The 24,053-nt window shown below is 34.6% G+C and overlaps 6 protein-coding genes across 6 annotated transcripts in view; 4 read left to right on the forward strand and 2 right to left on the reverse strand.

The window, feature by feature from the left end:
• Window positions 1–2,885: 2,885 nt before the first annotated feature.
• Window positions 2,886–3,447, forward strand: LOTGIDRAFT_69442 (hypothetical protein; the record flags this gene model as incomplete). The annotated part of the gene is made up of 2 exons (XM_009047027.1): window positions 2,886–3,037; window positions 3,357–3,447. Coding segments are annotated over 2 exons (243 nt in total), but the record flags the coding sequence as incomplete, so codon positions are not given.
• A 314-nt stretch (window positions 3,448–3,761) lies between these two features.
• On the forward strand, window positions 3,762–9,057 carry LOTGIDRAFT_110039 (hypothetical protein; the record flags this gene model as incomplete). The annotated part of the gene is made up of 13 exons (XM_009047028.1): window positions 3,762–3,827; window positions 4,214–4,283; window positions 4,401–4,474; window positions 4,907–4,987; window positions 5,414–5,504; window positions 5,831–5,985; window positions 6,278–6,451; window positions 6,868–7,001; window positions 7,219–7,318; window positions 7,863–7,994; window positions 8,387–8,425; window positions 8,664–8,756; window positions 8,959–9,057. Coding segments are annotated over 13 exons (1,308 nt in total), but the record flags the coding sequence as incomplete, so codon positions are not given.
• Window positions 9,058–9,928: 871 nt separating this feature from the next.
• On the reverse strand, window positions 9,929–10,585 carry LOTGIDRAFT_110121 (hypothetical protein; the record flags this gene model as incomplete). The annotated part of the gene is made up of 1 exon (XM_009047029.1): window positions 9,929–10,585. The coding sequence occupies one exon, from the start codon at window positions 10,583–10,585 to the stop codon at window positions 9,929–9,931; it is 657 nt and encodes a 218-aa protein (XP_009045277.1).
• A 2,696-nt stretch (window positions 10,586–13,281) lies between these two features.
• LOTGIDRAFT_110000 (hypothetical protein) lies at window positions 13,282–18,526 on the forward strand (the record flags this gene model as incomplete). Its single annotated transcript, XM_009047030.1, has 10 exons — window positions 13,282–13,503; window positions 13,734–13,967; window positions 14,284–14,349; window positions 14,708–14,849; window positions 15,172–15,332; window positions 15,708–15,880; window positions 16,126–16,236; window positions 16,478–16,539; window positions 16,808–16,867; window positions 18,258–18,526. The coding sequence occupies 10 exons, from the start codon at window positions 13,282–13,284 to the stop codon at window positions 18,524–18,526; spliced, it is 1,500 nt and encodes a 499-aa protein (XP_009045278.1).
• Window positions 18,527–21,500: 2,974 nt separating this feature from the next.
• Window positions 21,501–22,456, reverse strand: LOTGIDRAFT_156358 (hypothetical protein; the record flags this gene model as incomplete). Its single annotated transcript, XM_009047031.1, has 3 exons — window positions 21,501–21,589; window positions 21,971–22,138; window positions 22,393–22,456. 3 exons carry the CDS (start codon window positions 22,454–22,456, stop codon window positions 21,501–21,503), a joined length of 321 nt encoding a protein of 106 aa, XP_009045279.1.
• Window positions 22,457–22,641: 185 nt separating this feature from the next.
• The window catches only part of LOTGIDRAFT_156359 (hypothetical protein), a gene marked incomplete at both ends in the record, with an annotated part of 40,428 nt that continues 39,016 nt past the window's right edge, over window positions 22,642–24,053 (forward strand). The window contains one exon of the mRNA XM_009047032.1: window positions 22,642–22,818. Within this exon, the coding sequence (XP_009045280.1) occupies window positions 22,642–22,818 (177 nt within the window). The remainder of the gene's footprint in view (window positions 22,819–24,053) is intronic.

The following is a 24,053-nucleotide window of genomic DNA, read 5'->3' on the forward strand; positions in this document are numbered from 1 at the left end:
AAATATTATGCAAATTAATTTATTGAATTTGTTAAAAATTGCTGAATTTTAGCCTGATTGTAGTTTAGTTTTGAACCAATGCAATTATCTTCTTTCATAAAAAAAAATCCCAGATTTTTTTTTCGAAAATCTTGCAGCAAGTTTTGTCCCCAAACGTCAATACTTTTGATAAATTTGATGTGATATTTTTTGTGAAATTGGGTGAATTGGGTTTCAAAGATCAGTCTATGTTGAATGGCTTACTGTTATACTTTAATGGCTTATGGTTGGAGTAATTATTTTTTGGAGTGATGGTTTAGAATAGAGTATGTTGAATCTATTAATGATGGCTAAGGCGTAATTACCAGGCCCTGTATTCTCGAAACGATCTTAGAGCTAGGACGTCCTAAAAACAGTGTTAGAAGTTAAGACCCTAGGACGTCCTAGCACTAAGATTGTTTCGAGATACCGGGCCAGAATATTTCTTTTCCTATTCATAATTACAACATTTACTACCATTTTTTTTTCTGCTTTCTTGAAAATATCTTTCCTCTTTTACATGTGAAAAAACAAAACAACCATAAATGAATTTTAAATTTTACAGACCTAAATTTGTTTCAATGTTTCCCTGAAATTTCTTAAAGAGATTGTAAAAAGGTTTTCTAAATATTTTATGCTGATCGGACTACTGATAGCATCAATTTGCATCATTCCAATTTTCAATCAGACGTCTGTGTTTCCTGCAATTCCACTGAGTGATTGATGACCTATTAAATGTGCTTGATCACATGAGGCCCTTCGCGATTACTGACATCATCAAACACTTATTTTAAGTGGAATTGCAGGAAGCACTGATTGAATATTGTATTGGTGCATATTGATGCCATCAGTGTCTTAGATACACATACAAATTTTAGAAAACCTCTTTATAATCTCTTTTAAAGAGAGAAAGTTTGCATGTTTTTTTCTATGTTCAAGTTTACATTCCTTTATATTTCTAATGTTTTTTATAACTTGAAATATAAAGAGTGCATGTTATCTTTAATGCTCAAATTTCATATTATTCTTGTTATAATATTATTAGTAGAGAATGTCGCGATATTTTTTCATAAGCCAGAAAAGACTTCTCTTTAAAATGAATTCCCAGTTTATTCCATACAAAATTTTTTAAAATAATTTTGCTAATTTTCTAAGAAAATCTGAATTTCTTTTACTGGTTCCAGAAACAAAATGGCATCGAAATTCAACTTTTCTTGAAGTAATTGTTTAATTTTCCCATAGAATCTTAGGGTGCAGGACCGAGGGTGGAGAGGGCAGAGGGTGGGGCAGAGGAATGAGGACAGGGAATATAAATATATTAGTAACAAAATATATCTAGATATTAAATATGTTTCAATTAGAAATCCTGATTCTGACTGCAGTTCAAAATGATTTTAATCCCAAAATCTTTAAGAAATGATAAAAAAAAAGGTTCTTTCATTTGTCATTGTTACATCCAGCCCCAATAGAAAATCATAGAAGGAAAAACATAAATAGATAAAAAGTGAAAAATGCTGCTTGGTTGCTGATTAAAGCACAATGATTTAAAAAATAAGAAAATTTAATTTATTTTGGCTTCACTGTGGCATAATATTTACATGTTATAATTTAATAAATTGTTGAAATGTTCAGATTTTTGTTTTTTTATACACTCACATTATAATGTGGACATACACTGAAGTTGTCCCTGTCTGACCGGATGATCTGTCTATCCACGTGGTCAAGATTGGGGTTACAGTATTTAATTTATCCGAGCTCGATGAAATTTGGTATGTTCAGGCGCTATCTAAAAAGAATGCCTAAGGAGGGGGCCAAAAATGAGAGGTGTCTCTAAATCCTTAGATGAATTTTTGAGCACGTAGAGGGCTTAATTTTCACTTCAAAATAAGACCTGAGTGAAAGATAGAAAGAATAATCTAATGTGGCTTCCCTGCCCTGGTTTTCATCATTGCACACTGAATCAATCTCACTGAAGGACATTGCTTGCCTAGAACAAATACATGGAAGTGAGACTTGCAATACGCTCAGTTCATTTTGTTCTTGGAGGAACGCATGCCAATTCAAGTCATAACTAGTTGTAGTCTGAAGTCAAAGTAATTACCTCCCTTTTGACGTTTTCAATGGTGGAAAATCCAAAAGGTCTATCACCATTTTGATAGAAAAATAAAAATCAACATGTGGAGCGAAGACGTCGGCTACGATCAAGAAGTAAGACTATAGATATTCTTTATTTCTTTACTTTTCAAACCTTTCTATCATTCCCACCTGTCTTGCTCAAAATAGTTCGCCAAAATCTATTATTTTCATCCCAATATGAGTCCATAATGTACCGGTTTTGCCCCCCACCTTTGTTGTCAATTATGGTTTCATATGGAGCAGCATAGCAGATGATGTAGTTTCTAATTTTCCTTCGATTTCACTTTACAATTTGAATTTTATGCGACACACATTGAAGGAAGGGAGTAGCCTGAACAGTCACCTTGACCTCAGGAATTCAAACAAGAAATTAATTTTGTTTTATTCATTTCAGTATGAAGCACCATATGGAGCTCCTTATGATCATGAATTACATTCAGGTAAACTTTTTCTATAAAATACTCCTTTCATATAAGGTACTGGTACGGTCTGGTAGAATGCAGGTCATTTACTTTACTGGTACATATAAAATAGACTGTGGTACGGAACACAATGTATATAGTAGAAGTAGAGTAGGGTATTCACATGAAATATGAAGTATAGACTTTCCGAATGCATATATATCTTTGCTCAATTACAAATGTCAGTTGCCATGCTGTATAAGTTTAGTATGTTTTGGTTCAAAGTATCTGTGAAGGCAATGAATTAATGTTTTGTTATTATTATTAATTTCAGGAGATCCCCAGCAAGATTTAGAATATGAGAGACAATACCATTCCTCTTCATTTATCGTACCTGAGGTCATCAAAACGTTTCTTCTTAAATTTCAAGGTCATATCTTAGACCAGAATCTGTATGAGATTCAGGATGCTTATGAAAATGGGTAAGAGTTATTTTCAGATCATAGCCTGAATGTTACAGCATCCACCAGTAAAATTTATATTGAATTCTAGTCATTACTATCAAAGATAGTGTAAGGGTAATACCAAGATAGTGTAATGAAAGATTAAAAATTTCCATGAAAAGCATGGATCTAGTTCACAATAGCTAGAGCTATTTCTATGTGATATTAATTATATAGTTCAGTTAGTATCTGACATCTGATCATCTAATACGTTTAACTACAATCAATGTGAACATTTTTCCTGGTAATGTAGATATTTAAATTTCTAATTGATTTTATTTGTGATATTTCCATCCAGGTTTACTCAGTTAACAGAAAGTTTTTTCAAGACCTCACCCTGGCCAGAAGCTGAAAGTATTGCTCCTATTATTGGAAAAGAAGGTAAATTATATTATTTTAAATCTTATCTTGAGCTTAAATTGTGGTTCATATCTGAAGATAATTCACCTTCTGTCATGTCTAAATTCTCAGTCATATAAAGTGAATGAATATAGGATCCTTATCAAATTGTATGAGATAATACTAAAGGCAGTAAAACAAGGGCTCGAAATGTTCCAAATGTGTTCCAAGTACATGATTAATAGATGGACATTTTGAGCCCTGATTAAAACTAGAATTGTAGGTCACAGTTATCGTCAACTGTCGAATGAAGTTAAAAAGGAATTACATTAGATTTTGAGTTTTTCACATCTAATTTTCAATTTCAGATCCAATTTTTATGATTTTATATCGAGAGCTACATTATCGTCATATTTACGCTCGAGTTCCAGTAAGTCTTTGATCTTCTTTACATATTATTTACTTTATTTGATTATATAGGGTGTGAGGGTGTTTGAAAATTTAAATGGAATGATTATACATTTTAGCAGTTAGATAACTCGGTAGGTATCGAGTTGGATTGTTGTTTGTCAGGTGGTTAGGTACTGTGGGTTTGAATCCCCCACAGGATTAAAGCAGAACTCTGATGCCATGGCCAGTACTTATGAAAGTCATCCAAGTGCCAATCTCCAGCACAATCCACATGTGAAGTTATAGGAACTATCTAGCCAATTAACAACAGTAAAGAAGAAAGAAAACTCCATGTCATTTCTTCACAGAATCTTTCATGCGAAAGTCTTATCATCAAACTCTAGATTGATATTTGATATATTTCAGAGTGGACCCAGTATAGACCAGAGATTTGAGTCTTATTATAATTATTGTAATCTCTTTAATTATATCCTCAGTAAGTTACTTTTAAATTATTTCAGAACTTCTTTTTGTGCTTTGGACTTTTGTGATAATTTCACTTGTAGAGACAATGCTTTCCGAGATTGCTAACTTAACTTGTTTAATCTTTTAGGTTCTGAAGGTCCTGTACCACTAGAACTTCCTAATCAATGGCTGTGGGATATCATAGATGAGTTTATTTATCAGGTAAGATATTTTGTTGGACAGACCAACATGGAAAAATGTCAAGTCATTCAGATGGGACAATAATCCGAGGCCCTGTGTGCTACAGGCTGTGTATGTTAAAGACCCCTCGAGAGTTGAAAATCCAAAAAGAGTTGGCTAATGCCGCTGTCCTGGCATATACTTCCTCATTGCAGACTGCATGGCCTTTTCAGTCTTCATTTGCCCAATTAAGTTCAGAAAAATAGGAGGTTAAACTCCATTCATTTCATTTCATTTCTGATTTTTCTATTGAACTTATCCACACGTTCTTAGTTTCTAGAGGGTCTGAAAGAGGTTAAGATAAGGACCATTTAGTAGAAAACTCAAGTTGCTTCAAAAGATCACTTAAAATCAAATTACATTTATTGGTGAATAATAATACTTTAAATATAATGTTATTGATTTTATTTTCAGTTTCAGTCGTTCAGTATTTATCGATGTAAAGTTGGAAAGAAAAGTGACAGTGAGTTGGATATATTGAGAGCCAATCCAAAGGTAAAACATTTCAATATTTGTAAGAAGTATGTCTAAATTCAAGTTGCACTGAGTCAAGTCTAAAGATCTTAAGGTTTTGCAATATTTGTTTACAAAGCTGTCGATAAAAATAGATTGACCAATGAAACAGTTTTTGGTGATGAAATGAAAATACACATAAAAAGTTAAAGAGACATTGAGTATTGAGGTAGAGTAAGCCTGTCCTGTCTCATAGACAATACCCACCACAGCGCTTCCATTGAAGCTCAATTCTATATAATTTTTGATAAGAACACCCAAGCTTAGATCATTTCAACTGAACTATTGTCCACATTTAGGTGTTTGTATCCTATTGTTGTGTGATCTGTTTCAATGCTAGCAATGGGTCTACCGACTAACCGATACGTTATGTATATATGTTTGTATATTTATGTATATATTTTTTAGATCTGGAATGTCCACAGTGTATTAAACGTTCTTCATTCTCTAGTGGAGAAATCTAATATCAATCGTCAACTAGAGGTTTATACCAGTGGAGGTAGGGGTCTTTTCAAAAGTTTTCATTTCCAAATACTTAGTATACTGCTCACAAACTAAAGGTTCTGGTTCAATCCCGGCAAAGGTCAAGATAATATCTTCGAATTTTTTGAATGAGTTTCTTCTTGTCAGTGATGAGTGGTAGGTGGGAAAAAAAATTGCCATTTGATTTGTCATGGAAATCATTTAAAGTATTGATTTGGTTGATTGTTATATTCCAGGTGACTTTGCCCATCTTTATTCAGATACAGAAAAGTAGGATGTAAAACTCATTTCATTTCATTTTAAAACATTCTCAGCTTTGATTTTGTTGATTGTCTATTCTAGGTGACCCAGATAGTGTAGCTGGTGAGTTCGGACAACATTCACTGTATAAAATGTTAGGTTATTTTAGTTTGATTGGATTATTACGTCTTCATTCCTTATTAGGAGATTATTACCAGGGACTGAAAGTTCTCGAGAATATTGATTTTAATAAACAGGTAACGTTTCCATTTTATATCAGCTTCGATAAATCAAACTGGTAGAGTTAACTTGATATTGATACAATGAACAGACACGTTTACCAATTTCATAATTTTACGTAACATTCTTAAGCTTTGAAAACCATGAAAATGTCTTTTTTAAGGTCAGCAAAATTTTAAAAATGATGTCCAAGGCCAGAGCTCATTAATATTTATATAATTTTGTGTGTGCTGGGCTGGGCTGAAATGAATAAAGTGTCTGATTAATGATGGTCAAGTCTAGAACTTATTGATATTTATATAATTACAGAGTTTATATTCCCGAGTACCAGCATGTCAGATAACCACGTTTTACTATGTAGGGTTCGCCTATATGATGATGAGACGTTATCAAGACGCCATTCGTACCTTCTCTAATATCTTACTCTATATACAGAGAACTAAAAACATGTTTTTATCAAATAAACCTCAAATATACGACCAGGTACGTACTACATATATTATATTTATAGTTGAATTTGATAGGGTGCAAAACATCGCACAGCGTAAAACTCTGTGGCTTCAGTGGCTCAGCGAGTTTCTGCTCGCTAACCTGAAGGTCCAGGGTTCAATCCCAGAATGAGTCGAGATAATACCTTTGATATCTTTCAACCCATTTTCACCCTGAGTGCCAGAAATAAGAAAAGCATCTAGTCGTTCAGATGGGACAATAAATTAGGCCCTGTGTTCTACAGACTCTGCACTTTTAAAGTCCCTCTATTGTTGGATATTGAAAAAGAGGAAACAGTTGTTGCTGTTCCGGTGAAATTTCCCTTATTTTACACTGCATAGTGTTGTACATCCTCATTAGCCCAAACAAAATCAGAATAATAGGATGTAAATTTATTTCTGATTATCTAGATATCTAAAACAAATGATAAGATGTACACTCTGCTATCAATTTGTTTAACTCTACATCCAATGAGAATAGATGAAAGTGTCCATTCTCAACTCCGAGAGAAATGTGCTGATAAAATGTTACGCATGCAGAAAGGGTGGGTAATTTTTTTCACAGTATTATTAAAAAAAAATTGGACTTAATTAACTTCTTTCTTGTATTCATAACTGCACTAGGCAATATATTGATAAAACAAATGTCAAGACCATATTTTTGATTAAGAATGTGGACCAGTTAAATGAAGCTTTATCTAAACCTTAAGTTTACAGATAACTTCTTGAGAAAATATGTTTTATTTCATTATTTTATTTCAGTGATGTAAATGAATTTGAACAGAGTTTTGCGTTTGCTTGTCCTAAATTCTTATCACCAGTTCCACCAAATTATGAGTCTCTTGGTGCCAATTTTCATAAGGTAATCATTTCTTGTATATAATTTAAGAGCTCATCTCATGTTCCACACATCTTGAGGATAATAGTAGTGCTGGGTATCGTCAATCATGCCACGCTACGATATGTATCGCTATACAAGGGTCACAATACAATACTACTTTTAATGGAATAAAATGTATGTCAAGTATCTATACACGGTGTAGTGATACAATACGCGTATATCTTTATATCGTGCCAGCACTAGATAATACTCATCAGAACAGCTACCTTTGGGGGGTTCTGTTTTCAAGGTAGAGGAGTTTTACAGTGAAAGTATGTTGGGGTCCATAACCCAGTGGTGTATTGATCATACCCAAACTAGGTCTACTAGATGTAAAATGACTCTTGATTCTTACTTCACCAATACCTACAATTTCATAAAATACAAACTGGCTGAGTGATGCTTTGTTAGTACTGCGCTTGTCTCATAAATATTCATGTCACTCATAAATATTCATGTCACTCATAAATATTCAGGTCACTCATAAATATTCATGTATATTCACTATTGATATATCGATTTTCAGGAACCATTTGGTTTACAACTGAGAGTATTTTTAGACGAGGTGGCTCAGCAGATTCTGGTACCAACTATTAGAAGTTATCTTAAATTGTACACAACTCTACCTATTTACAAATTAGCTGCTTTTATGGATGTTGTAAGTTTGATGTTTCATTCAGAATTTTTCTGAATCTGATGTGGAGATTTATTACTCCTTGAAAACTATATCAATATATAAAACTTATAACAAACAACTAAGTTTTGGTCAGTTCAAACCTTCAAGAGAGGCGTCGAATTAAGTTATTGAGCATGTGGAACAGGGTTGAAAGTGACTTTTGGAAGCACTTGGTGTGGCATCAGAACTTTTTTAACCTTGAAGATTCGAACCCACAGCACCTAATCACCTTGCAGACAACTAAACAACTTGTTGCCAACTGAACAATCCACTGTCACTTACTCTCTTAACCATGATTTCTTTGATAAGATTAACTTTTCTTTTCTAACTATTTGCATAAAGAATGTTTCATGACTTTTTCTTGTAATTTATAGGATGAAGATACATTGAAAACTCAACTCATGTGTTTTAAGGTAAGGATATTATATTTTTTTGTGTGCAGTGAACGAGTCTTTGATTTGGCTATTTTTGACCTATCTTGTCTGACCTGTGCTCTATCCTTCTAAATGTTTTAAGTATAACTTTTGTATTGTAGTTATGATATAATTTATGAAAATTAATGACAATACAAGAAAGGACCAAAGTCAAATTAATTTACTAAGACATAATAACACTAAGAGAAATTATTGGTTCTATAAATGAAAATTTCAGCATAAAATGAAGAATGTTGTATGGACTAAGGGTACCAGTGGATTGGACGGAGAATTTCAGTCGGCTTCCGAAGTTGATTTCTATATTGATAAAGTAAGTCATCTATCTATTTGAGTTGTTTTTGTTATACCATTAACATTGTAAATCAAAATAAGTCATGTACTGTTTGCAAAAGATATTATCAACTATACAGTTTTTGTTTCTGACAACTTTCATTTATTTAATGTTTTCCTAAACCCAAACTATAAGGTCTGGAATAGTTGGATGTAAAACTCGAAATATGAATATTTTGCAGGACATGATCCATGTAGCTGATACGAAGGTTGCTAGGCGATATGGAGATTTCTTTATTAGACAGATTCATAAATTTGATGAGGTGAGATTATTTTCATGAGTTTTTGATCTACATTGTTTAATAAGTTAGTTGACTAATGCATCATGGGATTTGATTTCGTCCAATCCATTCCAAGATGACAATATCTCAAACCTTTTCCTTCGGTGTTATAGTTTGGTTTTAACATGAACTAATACACAGTGTTTATTTTGTTTTTTTTTCAGATCACCAGAACGATTAAAAATGCAGTGCTGATAAATTATCATAAAAAATGTAGAAAATTTTATTGTAAAATCTTAAATCATGTCAATTAATAACAGAAAAATGCATGTAAAAATAAAAAATCAAACTGTATACTACTAGTTAACACTATGTGTTTTTTCATTTTGAATTTTATTTTATCCAAATGGAAAGGGATTAGTCATGCTTATTGGTCAGTTTTCTTTAGTGCATAAAGCCTAAAACAAAACACAATGAAGATTTGTGTTCTCCTTTTTTGCACCTAATTGGTTAATCAGCAAGCAAAACGTTGCAGTGTGCAAGGAGGGAAATTTTGCCAGAGGCATTGGCATTTTCCAAAGACATAATAAGACTGAGTCTGGTTTATGAGTCCCAACATCCCAAAGACTAACAATCCACAGGGCCATGTTGACGTGAATTGATGGGAATTCAAAATTTTCATGCTTTGAACGATCTCTGCGACTCGCCCGATGTTCTCCCTGCTCCTCGAAGGAAGACTACGATTCGAGAATCGCAAGCCGACTAGTTAAGAGCGAGGCCTCGTCCGTTAGCAAAATAAACCAGACTTTTGCCATTCTTCAGCACTATAGGGTTAGTGGAACATAGGATGGGATCTTAAACATAATTTCGTTTCTAAGACCAGCAAACAACTTAGTAATTTATTACAAAATAGATTCTTTAATAATACAGTTTACACACATGTAGAAACTTTCTTCAGCATGGACTCACGATAAAACTCAAAAACTTTTTTGGAAGCTTCACGGCAAGTTTTCAAGATGGTTTGAAATTGTTCAGTTGATAAAGTACCGTATGTCGAGACGGTTATAACATTGTGGTCTTTACTATCAAATACAAATGTCGCTCCAGCTACACTTTCCTTCTCTTCACGTAACGTAGGATCTAGAGTAATGTCCCCTTGATTTGTAACGCAGCACGTGACAGCACCCATTAAATATTTTAGAGGTATGCTGGCGTCGAGTAAAGCAAGGCAAGCTGAATTAATACAACAAGCTAAAAAGGATCCACAATTCTGCATTTCTTGAAGAATTATTTCAATACATGTTCTGGGATGTAGTCCGGCTAGAATTATCGTTTCACAAGAATTACGAATTATCCGTTCCTTGATTTTGTCTTCACATTTTGGCAGACCAGTTTTGGGCTTATAAACAACGTCGACTGTGGCTTTGTCTATGATTTCTTTTGATATTCTAACATCGCCTGGTCCGTAAACAGCTGATATCACTGTTGTATCTCCTTGTGTTAGCGTGGCCGATCCGTCCGAACGTGATAGATGGCCTAGGTCACAAGAAATTGGACGCAGCTCAACGTTTGGACTATCAACTTCCATTTTCACCTGAAAAATTATAAAAATTGTGACAACGATTGAATGATTTTAGAAAATGATGCCTTTAGATTGAATTTGCTGACCATTTCACAGACAGATAGCTGATATCAGTTCTGTTGATTATCTTTATCAATTAACATTAACCCACAGTGCCACAGACTAAAAAGTAGTTGCAGGTAGTTGAGAGATGTGGTTGTGGGATGCAGCATCTCATTGCCATGGCATTGGGTTTCAAAAGTTCATTAAATTTTCAATGCAAAAAGAAAGGATAATTTTCACTGTTCTGTGTTCACGATGATAAAGGAGCAGTAAAGAATTTGTTTTTATAGCATTGAAGTGAAAGTAACATTTCTGCAGAATTGGGGTCAAGCTGACTGGGTCATGGGGTCAATGACCTACACCCAGACTGTGACGTCACTATCTAACTATACCAGTCACGTGTTTCTGAAGAAAAGTAGATCGACAATCCAGGGAATATTTAAAAATTTCAATTTGAAAGAATTGATAAAAGATACATTGCATCTAAATAAAGACCTACAGAATTATTCTACTCTATGATTGTATTTTTATAATCTGTTAATCTTCCTCTTTCAACTGGAGTCTGTTTCATAACAAGTCAGATAAATCCGCTATCACGCTGTAAACATGTGCTCGGTGTCGTACAAATTACCAATAGTAATTATTTTAATAAACGAACGAATTGAACACAACAATCGCACATTTTAAAGGGGGAGTAGATCTATCGATATTTTAAAGATACTCTTCGGCCGATGTTAAATATTTAATTTTACTATTTCGATCTGTTTAAACGTTGCTTCTAAACACTTTTAAAATATATACTGAATAAACCAGTGTATAGTCACATTTAAAAAAAAGGAATGAAATGAAGATACGTTGTGCCTACAGGCTGCATACGTTCAATATATTTTTTTCTGAATATTCAGAAGTAAATCAATTTTTTTTCTCAGAAAATTTGTCATTTCTTTCATGTAAAATTGCCTGGGGATTAAAATGTGTTTATTTCGTTAATGAATGTTAACATCTGCAGACGCAATTGTGAGCGGATATCACAAAAAATTTAAAACTGCACTTTTAGATATATCTGTCCCTATATATGTGCGCATTTTTTTAAATGGTATCTTTCCTCGTGTTCCCTTCATATGAAAAAAGAAATATTTTGAAAGGCGCTAATGAATTTTAGCACTTGTAGACGTGTTTTTCATGATGTACAATGCGCAGATAGGAGCTCAAAGAGTTCGTATTTTTAAGACGCACTAAAATATTGACGTAAACAAAGGAATGGGCATATATCAGAACTTAAAGTATGGTGACATTGTCTGACCTGTAGACAACATGAAAATAATTAACACCTTGATGAGATTATCACTGATTGGATTAAAAACATCTGGGCAGGGGATTAAAACTTTTGAATGCGGACTGATTTAAAGGCTTTGACGCTTCTGTATTTTTTTTTTACTAATCCCTATCTGAAAAAAGATAATCATTGTCAGAAAGTATTCTGTTAATGGATTTAGGCCTATTATTTTTTAAGTCCTGGTAGACATTACTAGCCTAACAGAACTGATGCTGCCAAAAATTATATTTGTTTTCGGTAAATTTACATGATGCGTAGGTCTCTTTCTGACACTATGCTAGGTCTAATACGCCATTATAAAACTATTAATATGTTGATGGCGCACTAGTCCTCTACATGACGCAAAACACCAAAGATATTTACTTGTTACCTTTGGCCTTATTAGCTAGACATGTTATAATTTGGAAAGGAATTTGGGAATTTTTTTCTTGAATGATTCCACCAGAATTTGTTTTTCGTTTTTCTTCACATAATTCTCCAATTTTGATACAACTGACCTTGTCACTCCGTCCTTAAACCACGTGCTTTTCCTCCGCGACAAGAAATTGTGCATTTAATCGTCTGAAATAAATTGATTGGAAACGGAGTTTAAAATGATTTAATTTGATTGATTTTGTAAAGGATATTGTTTATTTATTTTCAAGTAGCCAGCGGAAAGGCAGACGAAAGGTGATTAGGTGTTAATTTGTCAGTTATGAGCGCACGAATTTTTATGACGTCAACTCTTCTGAAGCAAGCCGTCCGCCATTGTAATAAAACAGTCCAAGTAGCCGGTGGTAGTCGAAAATTCTTCAGTTCTTATTACGACGACGACAGAGACATGTCTTTCAGAGATAGAATGTTCGATTCCTCAGGAAGATCTGACAGAAAATCGTAAGTTTTTATTTATTTTATTTGAATCGGAGATTGATTACCTTATTTTATCGTGGTTGGCTTTCTTTCAACTGGGTTTTCGCTGACTGATCAATACATCCCTATCCGCCATTTTCAATTTCACTGGTCGTGAATGAAGCCTTTTATGGATTAAAATTTACGTCTTAGATTTCTGTTTTATCACTATTCCCTTTGTTAATGGTTATCAATTGATCCGTTTAATATTGATGTAGAAAAAGAATGGTTTCGTAGATTTACCCCTTTCCATTTTGGATTGAGACGGTGTGTGGGTGGGGGGCACTGGGTTCAAACAAAGGAAATAGAATTTAAATAGTTATGCTATGGTTTTTATGATGCAAGAGATTCTCAATCCAGAACTAATTATAAACAATAATCTTATTGTCCTTGAGAATTTTGAACATTTCTTTTCAGATTTGGAGGTAGAGACCGCATGGGAAATGGTCTTCCCTCAGCATTTGGCCGTCCAGATAGAGGTGGAGATAGATATGGGGGTGGGGGGTTTGATAGACGAGGTGGAAGAGGGGGTGGTATGGGTGGACGATCGGGTCAACCTGGTGAATCTCTTAGAAAACCCAAATGGGATTTAAGCCGTCTACCTAAATTTGAGAAGAATTTTTATAAAGAATGCCCAACAGTCACCAACAGATCACCAGTAAGTTATTATTTGGAATTGATAAAAGTTTATGTCTTATCTAATTAATGAGTTTCTCATTATATTCATGCTTCATTCTATTGAACCAAGATCTAAAGAGGGAAATATTATTCTGAAACAAAATAAGTTAGAACTGAAAGGAAACTTGATTTCAACTGTTAGGTTAGGCCTGTATTCATTAATAAAGTTTAAAGAAAACGAAATACAAAGGGTTTTATTCTGTATTCTAGGCAGAAATCCAGAAATTTTTAGACGAGAATCAAATTACCATCTCAGACGGCCATACTGCACCAAAACCATGTCTACGATTTGATGAATGTGGGTTCCCAGAGTACGTTTTACGTCAAATTAAACATAATCAGTGGGAAAAACCCACCATTATCCAGTCACAAGGTTGGCCTATTGCTTTATCTGGGTCAGATTTTGTTGGAATAGCCCAGACTGGATCTGGTAAAACTTTAGGGGTAAGTTTTGATGTTTTCTTCGAACATGAAATTCTTATTTCTATTCATTATAGGTGTAAAAGATCTACTGTTCAGTCCTCAAAGTACAAAGTAGATATTGAACTGTATTTGAAAGTCTACTGTTAAGGCTTATTATGTATGGCAATGTATTTTTGTCGAAGGCTAAAAGTTCAATTCTGTAAGAAGATTAACTAAAACCAGTTTTGATAGAAAGGTTGTGCTTCATTAATCTCAAGGGTCATGGCCGACTAACTCTGCAAAATTATTGAAACTTCTTGTAATTGAGGATATTTATTTATGGTTTTCATATTTTCAGTTCATCCTCCCTGCTTTAACTCACATCAGTGCTCAACCCTATCTTAACCCAGGAGATGGACCAATTGTAAGTATCTTATACGTAACTGTCAGTACATATTTATTAAGGGAATATCTTTTCATTAGAATTTTGACTTAAATTTTCTCCTGTTGATGATACAGTTAGAGTTGACCTAGTACCTAGTTGGCATCTAGCCTTCAAATGGGACAATAAACTGGACCCCATTAGTAGGTTTATGCGACTGTCAAATTCCATCATTACACTTTGCAAAGTGTTGCCTGTCTTAATTTGCCCTATCCACTGAAGAATTGTATAGATGTAAATTTGTAGATTTGTTAGGCATTCAAAGTGAAACTGCAATGTGTAGAGTAAAATACTCTATTTGATGCTCCAGGTGACTAAATAAGATGATTTATGATTTTAGTGTTTAGTGCTGGTACCTACAAGAGAGTTGGCCCAACAAGTACAAGCTGTAGCCCAAGAGTTTGGTCAGCTATCTAAAATTAAAAACTGTTGTGTTTATGGTGGAGCACCTAAAGGCCCTCAGATTAGACAGTTAGAACGAGGTAGGGTTAAAAACATTTTCCTTGTAGACCAATATATTTTGTGAGGTTTTTCAAAAGTAATGGTAATTAATGCATTTGAATTAACAAATATTTTTTCCCAGTTGTAATATTATCCTTGATTTTCCTTATTAATGTAGTTTGAACAGTAGAACACACAATTACTGAACACTGCCTGCTGAATAAAATACCTTGATTAAATATTTGATTAAATAACTTTTGTTGATTTATGTCTCTCAGTGAGAGGATTGTTCAGAAATTGAACATTCCTTTCTATTTAAAGGAAAATATCCTCATGTCATCAAAATATATCTTAATTTTTCAGGTGCTGAAATTTGTATTGCCACCCCTGGTAGATTGATAGATCTTCTAGAGTCTGGTAAAACTAATCTACAGAGAACTACGTATCTCGTACTGGACGAGGCTGATAGAATGTTAGACATGGGATTCGAACCTCAAATTAGAAAAATTTTAGAACAAGTTAGGGTGAGTGAACAAATCTATTTTAAATAAACATGACAATGCTTTAATTAGTTTTGTTACATAACCAACATTCTTTTATATGGATCACAATTTGATTGACAAGAAATCTGTCTACAAGCTGGTCCATGATAGTAGGACGTAAAACTCCATTCATTTCAATTACAACCTGGTCCATAGTCAACTAAAATTAAAACCCACGATTGCCATTTGATGAGCAAATAAGATGAAATGCCCTGACTGTGCCAGAGACTGTGCCAGAGCCTTTCAAAACAGTAATTCATTTCACAATTTGAATGTTTTTTTTTTAAAATGCCCAAAAGTGGTAATGATTTCAAGTTAGAAACTCAATTCTGAGTTCAATTTGAATCTCTTTTTCAGCCCGACCGTCAAACTCTGATGTGGAGTGCCACCTGGCCAAATGAAGTTCGTAAACTAGCAGAAGACTTCCTGAAAGATTATATTCAGATTAATATTGGAGCATTAACTCTTGCTGCCAATCATAACATTCTACAGATTATTGACGTCTGTCAGGAGTACGAGAAAGAACAAAAGTAAGTTTCTTAAATTTTTTAGCTGATTGGTTGATTTTATTTGGCACGATGTATCAGTGAATACATATATCGCGATACATATTACTGTACGCATGTATCCCTTGTTCATGTATCCCTTGTTCATGTATCCCTTGTTCATGTATCCCTTGTTCATGTATCCCTTGTTCATGTATCGAAATTTGACGATACCAGACAAACATAAATACAAAAAGATTGTTCATGTAAAAAAAAAAAAATTTTTTCAGATTAATGAAGTTATTAGATGAAATCATGCAAGAAAGAGAAAATAAAACTATAATTTTTATGGAAACTAAGAGAAAATGTGAAGATATTTCTAGAAAAATGAAAAGAGAAGGGTAAGATAGTGTTTTATTTTCTCATAACTAACTGAAGACTTCTCCATGTATTTGTCTGGTCAGGAAGTAAAGTTTAGTCAAGCTATTTGGATATTGGTAACCTAGAATTCGGAGGATTGGAAACTGCAGCACCTTATCGCCCAGCAGATGAAATTTCTACCAAGTGAGCAATTCCATTGCCAATATTGGTAATATTTCAAGTTTTGAAAAGTTTTATATAAAACTGGAATTGATTTTGTAGATGGCCGGTTCTAGCTATACATGGTGATAAATCTCAACAAGAAAGAGACTGGGTTCTTGGTGGTAAGTACTCTTATTTACCTCAATTCCTCTTATTATAATCGCACTATCCAAACAGTATGCTTTTAACCCATTCTAATGGTTGATCACTTGCCTCATGTTCTTTTGACTTGATTTTGTCTCAAATTAGACCTGTTGGAATCCGAACGCCATGTCTCATAATTTCCAGAATATTTTTCTCTGTAATTATATACATGTATCAACCACTTGTAATGAGACAATTTGATATTTTGGAATTTTTTGGTCATGGCCCTCAATGTTGTATTTTCAGAATTCAGGTCTGGTAAAACTCCTGTGATGATCGCTACAGACGTAGCTTCTCGTGGTTTAGGTAGGTAGTAATACAAGGGAAATAATCCATGTCTTATCAAAGCTGATCGAAATCATTTCCTTCATTGCGTTTCTTACATTTCAAGTCATCTACGACTTCTAATATAACAAATACAGATTTAGATCAAAATTTGGAATAACTGCTTTCCAAATTAAAACATGATTTGGTTGTAAACGTTATTCAGGATTTTGATGTTTGTTAAAAAATAAAACGCTAAGTTCGGCATGACTAACATTTAAAGGCAAGAGAGAGGGAGGAGTGATAAGCCTGTTTTAGTTTCTATTTATAGTAACAAGAGCAGATAACTCCAGTCAAATCGTAAGTAGCAAAGGTTGGCTTTCTAGGTGGCATTATTATAATTTTTATTTTAATATAATCATCAAATTATCCTTAATTTAATATTAATAAAAGTTATTTTCCCCTCAAATTTGTTTTTATTTTTCGAACTAATTTAATCTGAACATTGTGAAATGTTTGAGTATGTGCCATTTGCCACCTTTGACCTGTTACCGTTTGTTAAAACTCTCTTGAAGCGTTGATATTTCCGTTCCTCCCTCAATATGCTAATCTGGAGTCATGTCGAGTTGTCCACCAGCTCATTGTGTTGGATTATAAGTAGGTGGGACTTTGCTTCATAAAGTTTAAGACTGCTGGAAAAACTCTTAACTTGCCAAACCTAAATACAAGAACTATACACAAGCTATTCAAATATAGAGGAAAATTCAGTGTCAATGTTGGATAAAGATGATTTAAGAAAAGCCTTGAATTTCCCTAAAATAACGTCTTCCTTGAATTCAAATTCCATTTAATTTGCGAAGTAAAAAAATGCTAGGCCTATACTAGTGCTGTGACGATTAGATTTTAAAATGGCAGCCAATTAATCCCATGTCATTCCTCGACATACAAGAAGAACAGAAAAATGTTCTTGACTATTAGACCAGATTATCCAGCTTGTAGTTCCAGTAACGAAGATTATAGTGGCAAGTGCGAGAGGTCTCGGGCGGTTGGCTAAACGTGTGTGATGCAAAGTGCCTGATTACATGCACGCTCCCTGATATAATAAAAGTGGGTCTCCCTCATGGGTAATAAATTTGTTTGCAGCCTTAAGGTAAGCCTTTTATCTTTTAAGCCCATAATTCAAAACTTTTTGGGAGTGTGCATTTTCCTCTATATTTCAGATGCAGATATTGCCAATGATGCTGTCATTTCGTACGTAAACTTGCAAAAATATTTTTTGGAAAAGTTTTAAGATTTGGCAGTTCAGGGTGAAAATTAAAAATTAATCAAACTTTTGTTCTTCAGATCCAGTATTAATTTAATTCCAATTCAAAACTAATCTTTCGTTTTCTGATTTTTTTTCCCTTGGTGTTTTTCACCATTTCAAATCTAGATGTGGACGATATTAAATTTGTGATCAACTTCGACTATCCGAACTGTTCTGAAGATTATGTTCACCGAATTGGTCGTACAGCTCGATCCAACAATACTGGTACAGCTTATACATTCTTTACTGCCGGCAACGCCAAACAAGTCCACGATTTAATCAACGTTTTACAAGAGGCCAATCAGACCATCAACCCAAAATTAATCCAGCTAGCGGAATCAACGAGAGGCATGATGGGAAAAGGTAGGGGTCGCTACCAATCTTTTAACAAGTAGGTGTCGCTGTTCTCTTTTACATGTTTTTAAACCATCACCAATTCCCCTTGCACTTAAAAATTGCAAGCTTACAACACATTGTCTGGACATTGTCAAATTGTTTAAAGCTCAAATGGTCTTGCTCTGGATAATGTGGTCAATATATGTTGGTAACTGGGGCACTAAATACTTGATGAGCTTATAGATAAATGTCTAAAGTGTTGTCATATCAAAGGATTTGTTAATGTTTCTAAACTTTATGTGTAATTGAGCCATATATGGCTTCTATTTGCATCATTCTAATTTTCTGTCAAATGTCCATACATGATAGAAAATCTGAACTGTAGATGAGGTCACTAACGCAGAATTTGCGAATATTTAAGGGCCTTTACGATACTGATGTAATTATAAAATGCTTTATTCAAATGACCAATGACTGAAAATTGGTTTGATGCAAATCAGTGTCCCAAATACACAAACAGTTAAACGAAACCTCTTTACAATACCTTTAAAATCTTGCATGATGAAAGCTTGCTAATCATAGAAGGTGATGGTGCACTGGATCCAGGCCAAGTTTCTGTTGTAAATAAAACATTTATTCCAAGTGTTCCAACTTGTGAATGTTTTTGAGAAACCACCTGGCATCTACCAAAAGAGAAAGTAAGCCTACACCAGTTTGTGTTTTACTAATATTTCTTTGTTGTGTTTTTATCACTAACTTGTAGTTAAAATGTTAGAATTTAGAAGGATTTCAAGGTAGCATTGGCTACTGTGTTTTATCTTTTCTGTAGACAATTAAACCCCTGAATTCTGATATTGCTAATTGTTATTAAAGTGACTGGTACAGATCTGATAATATTCTTTGGTTCGATCTGAGCCATTCCTTCACATGACTGCTTGTTGCTTTATTATATTGTAAGAGAAGCTTATGACAGCCTTCCAACACGTCTTTAATATGAAATGTACATGTTGCTATCAAGTAAAGGTATGCTTGTCTTAAACAGTCCTTTTATTGGTCCACACTTGTAATATGGATTTCTAAATTTCCAAATTTTTTATGAATTTATTTGACTAATTTCAGGTCGCAGTCGATGGGGCGGTCGCAAGGATGGGGGCGGCAGAGACACTGGTAGATTTGGAAGTGGAGGATATGGGGGACGAGGAGGATTTGGAGGAGGTCGTGGAGGGTACAGTGGTTCTTCAGGTAATTACGGTGGATCCAGTGGAGGCAGATCTTCTGGTTTCTCTAGCGGGGGTCAATCTCGATTTAGCAGTTCCTCATCTTCCACTCGTGGATCTGGGGGTAGCTCTGGTCGGGGAAGTTCCTCTTCTAGTTCTAGTCGTGGAGCGTCTGGTGGAAGCAGTTCGTACGGAAGTCAAAATAGTTACGGAAGCAACAGAAATCAAAATGCCGCCAATTCTTACAATGGTCATCAGCAACAACAGCAACAATCCCAGCCGCAACAGCAGAATTACACCGGGTACCAACAACAATCATACCAACAAGCTTACCCACAACAGACACAGAGCTACGCACAACCCTCCGGACAAGATATGACCAATATGGCCTATATGTACAGTCAGTGGATGAGTCAGACTGCCCAAGCTGCCACCCCTAGTGCTAACCCTCCCCTACCCCCCTCATCAACAGCGTCAGCACCCCCTCCCCCACCACCCCCAGGACAGTAATCTCCACGCGTTTTAGTCAATTTTAAATTATCAAATATTGAACTGTCGACACAGAATCATTTGCTATCATATTTGAAACAGAAATTGAAGTTCATTCAAGAAAATACAATTCATGTTCTATGAGAGTCAAAATTGTAAAAGGACCAACAATATTGGTTATATTTGAAATGGTAGCTCGCTTAAATTATGTGAAAAAAAAATGTATTTGAGTCTGTAGAAGCAGCAGCTTTCAAATATTGTCAATATTGAATGTCCAGTCATTTCATTATAAGAATACACGTAGATATGAAAGTTATCTCGTGAATATTTAGTAAAGGTAACTAGGTGCGAAGTGAAAATAAATGTATCAACATTTTAGCGAAATTGTGGAGAAATTATTTTATGTCTTTTTTTTCTCATTATTTTTATGTCTTAAATGTTTTTTGTTGACGTCGAAAAGGGAATGATTTCCCCAAACATGTGCTTATTGAGAGATTTTGTGTATATTCTGTGTAGAAAAATTATTAAAAATGAAAAATATAACCTTTGTCTTTATTTGGTGTTCCAGACAGGCCCATAGATAGAGGGTTCCTAGGTCCCCCTGAAAAATTTAGATGACTTGAATCGCTATAGTTGTGCTCCCCTTAAAACAGCCATGGCCTTTGCTATGATTTCAAAGATCCTTTGCCGGAGAGTTCAACTGCCCCTTTGGGAGCCGCGGTGGCTCAGTGAGTTAGACGCTTACTCGCTAACCTGAGGGTCCAGGGTTCAATCCCGGCTTAGGTAGAGATAATACCTTTGGATTTTTCAACCTGATTCCCCCTGTCAGTGATGCAGGTAAGAAAAAGAGCAGGCTAATGCCACTGTCCTGACAAAATTGTCCTCATTGCACCCTGCATGGCGTTGTCTGTCTTCATTAGCCCACATGGTGCAGAAAAGTAGGACGTAAAACTCCATTCATTTCAACTGGCCTTTGCCGAAGACTTCAAATGTCCTCTCCTGATATGCTTTGGGTTGATGTTTCCCCTTTCCCCAAAAATTATAAAACACAATTTCAAAACAAAGTTTAATAAAATCATTTCTCCAATGACTGGTCCAATATTTCCTTGTATGTCAAACGATTTCATGCTTCTTTTGTTTATGCCCGGAACTTTCATCTAGATACCTCTGGTAAATCAGACTGTTTTCTTATCCGCATCACTGATTGACATGGCGGCCATTCTCTTAATACCCTAGTGTCCAACAGGGTTGATCCATATCACTTGTAGACTTGAGATCAAATTATAAGCCATGATGATTCCACACTACATAGCTAGCATTGTACCATTTATTCCTCTGTTTTGAGACATTTAAATGATCGTCGTACAAATCGTCGGAATGATTTTAAAACTCCCTTTTTAGGTTTGATCGTTTGAACTGAAAAAATAATTAAATCCATGGTATATGAACGATTTTAATGGGTGTCCAGTAAACGCGTTTACAAAGAATGATGACTACATTAGACCCCCGCCATCAGCATAATTTGTGAACAAAAATTAGTGAAAGAGAGATAAAAATGTTCAATTGGCATCTGATAATCAATGCTATATGCTAATCGATGCCATGTGACAATCAATGCTACATGTTAATCAATGCAACATGACAATCAATGCTACATGATAATCAATGCCACATGACAATCAATGCTAGATGACAATCAATGTTACACGATAATCAATGCTACATGATAATCAATGCTACATGACAATCAATGCTACATGATAATAAAAACTGCACAATTTGATTAGCTCTATTTACCTTCTTGATCACATTTAACCACATCTTCAGTCTGAGTGGCCTTATTTTCTTGTCGAACCATTCCACTGAACATCAAACCGGGTAATATATCACCAGTTCCTCCATGGCGAGAGTCGACATTATTCTCAAGAACATGGCGAAGATTAAATTTTATTGCAGGTACCTCATCTACAAAGATAAAGATTGGATTTATAGAAATGAAATGGAGTTTTACGGCTTGATTTTCTTTTCCCGATTGAGAAATAATGAAAACTTGCAGATCCAGTGAAGGTAAAATGAAATAAATGAACTTTTACATCCTACGTTTCTGTACCATGTGGATTAATGAAAACAAGCAATGCCATGCAGGGTGCAATGAGGGAAATTTTGCCAGGTCAGTGTCTCTTTTTCGATTTCCAACTGTCGAGGAATCTTTAACGCACCCAGCCTGTAGCACAAAGTGCCTTGGTTTATTGTCTCATCCGAACTACTAGGCGCTTCTGCCATGTCAGCCCTCTTACCTGTACTGCAATGACGGTAGACATGCTCGTGAAATATCGGAATTGTAAGTAGAATGACATTTATAAAGGGTGGCGAGTCTATTTTAATCCAACCCTTGATAAATACGCTTGACATTAGAACAGAATTCACTGACAGAAAATCCAATATCCAATTCCCTAATGCTAAAAGACATGACTTACCTTCATATTTGGAGATCTTTGACACACCAAAGAAGTTCAGGAATCTTTCAACGAATCCAGATTCAGTCTGGACATCTGTGTGAAGTGGTTTTTCGTCAAGAAACCCGAAGAACTCCTTTTCGTAGTACCTATATTCCTCCACCGTCATGGGCGCTATGGTATACTCCGGTATCTCACCAAAACAATAGGGTGGTCTTGGCATATACTTCTTTGACATCCTAGGATAGAATAGGATAGATAGATACATAGATAGATAGGATAGAATAAAATAGGATAGGATAGATAGAGAGAGAGATAGATAGATAGATAAGATAGAATAGAATAGAATAGAATAGAATAGAATAGAATAGAATAGAATAGAATACGATACGATGGAATAGAATAGGATAGGATAGGATGGAAAAGGATGGGATGGGATGGGATGGGATAGGATGGAACGGAACGGAGCGGAATAGAATAGAATAGAATAGAATATAATAGAATAGAATAGAATAGAAGGGATGTCAAGGTTTCTACGCCTTTTGATTCGAATTTCTTAGCTTTTTAGTACAATAGAAAATAGGCTCAGGTCAAGTGACCATTCAATGCATGTTAGGGGAATGGTCGGAACCGCAGGTCGACTTTCAGATTCAATTTGTTATAGAAAGATTAACACCATCAACTGATAGCTAGTAGTAGGTGACCATTGTAATTTTGCAGTCGTCGACGCGACCAGGTAGACTAAATCCATTGATCACATTCTGTCAGATTCTACTATACTCTTTGCTATCTGTCGTAAAAAAAATCCAATTGTTTAAAAATTCTGCTAGTTGCAAGGTCGATCTGAGATTCCTTTAGATCCATTTACTGTTCAAATATGAAAATTGTGCATTTTCCTTAATGTAGTTTAAGACTCATAATAAGCATAAATATTTTCAATAAATTTCAAGTTATCTTAAATTTTCAAAGTCAGTTTGCTCAATTTAAACTGATCTTTTAAACTGTGATCTTTTGATTCGTGTTGTTACAACTCGCTGTTATAATACAAACGTCCGATCAAAGCGTAGTTTTGCTATAAATTCATACAGTTTGTGTAAAATTCTCACCTTAAAATCCAGAAAATTCGTTTCTTACAAGAAATTTGCGAAATTTGAATTGATTTGGTGCATTCTGACACATGTTTTTAAGTAAAACGATAGAAATCATATTTTTGAATTTGTTAAAAAATAAAGTGGGGGCGAGAAACATTTTTCTATTTGCCAGCTCCCTCCTATACCCCTATTGGCGCCGCCACTGTCAGTATATATCGGATGATATAGTTCTTTCGTTTTTCGGGGTAAAGAAGTCCAATTTCTCCATTCTCTGGCAAATTCAAGGTTCTAGATTTAGATAAAAGCGTGAAGCGTTGCCTAATTAATATAGTT

Source organism: Lottia gigantea (genome assembly GCF_000327385.1).
Source record: "Lottia gigantea unplaced genomic scaffold LOTGIsca_11, whole genome shotgun sequence".
Lineage (NCBI taxonomy): Eukaryota > Metazoa > Mollusca > Gastropoda > Lottiidae > Lottia > Lottia gigantea.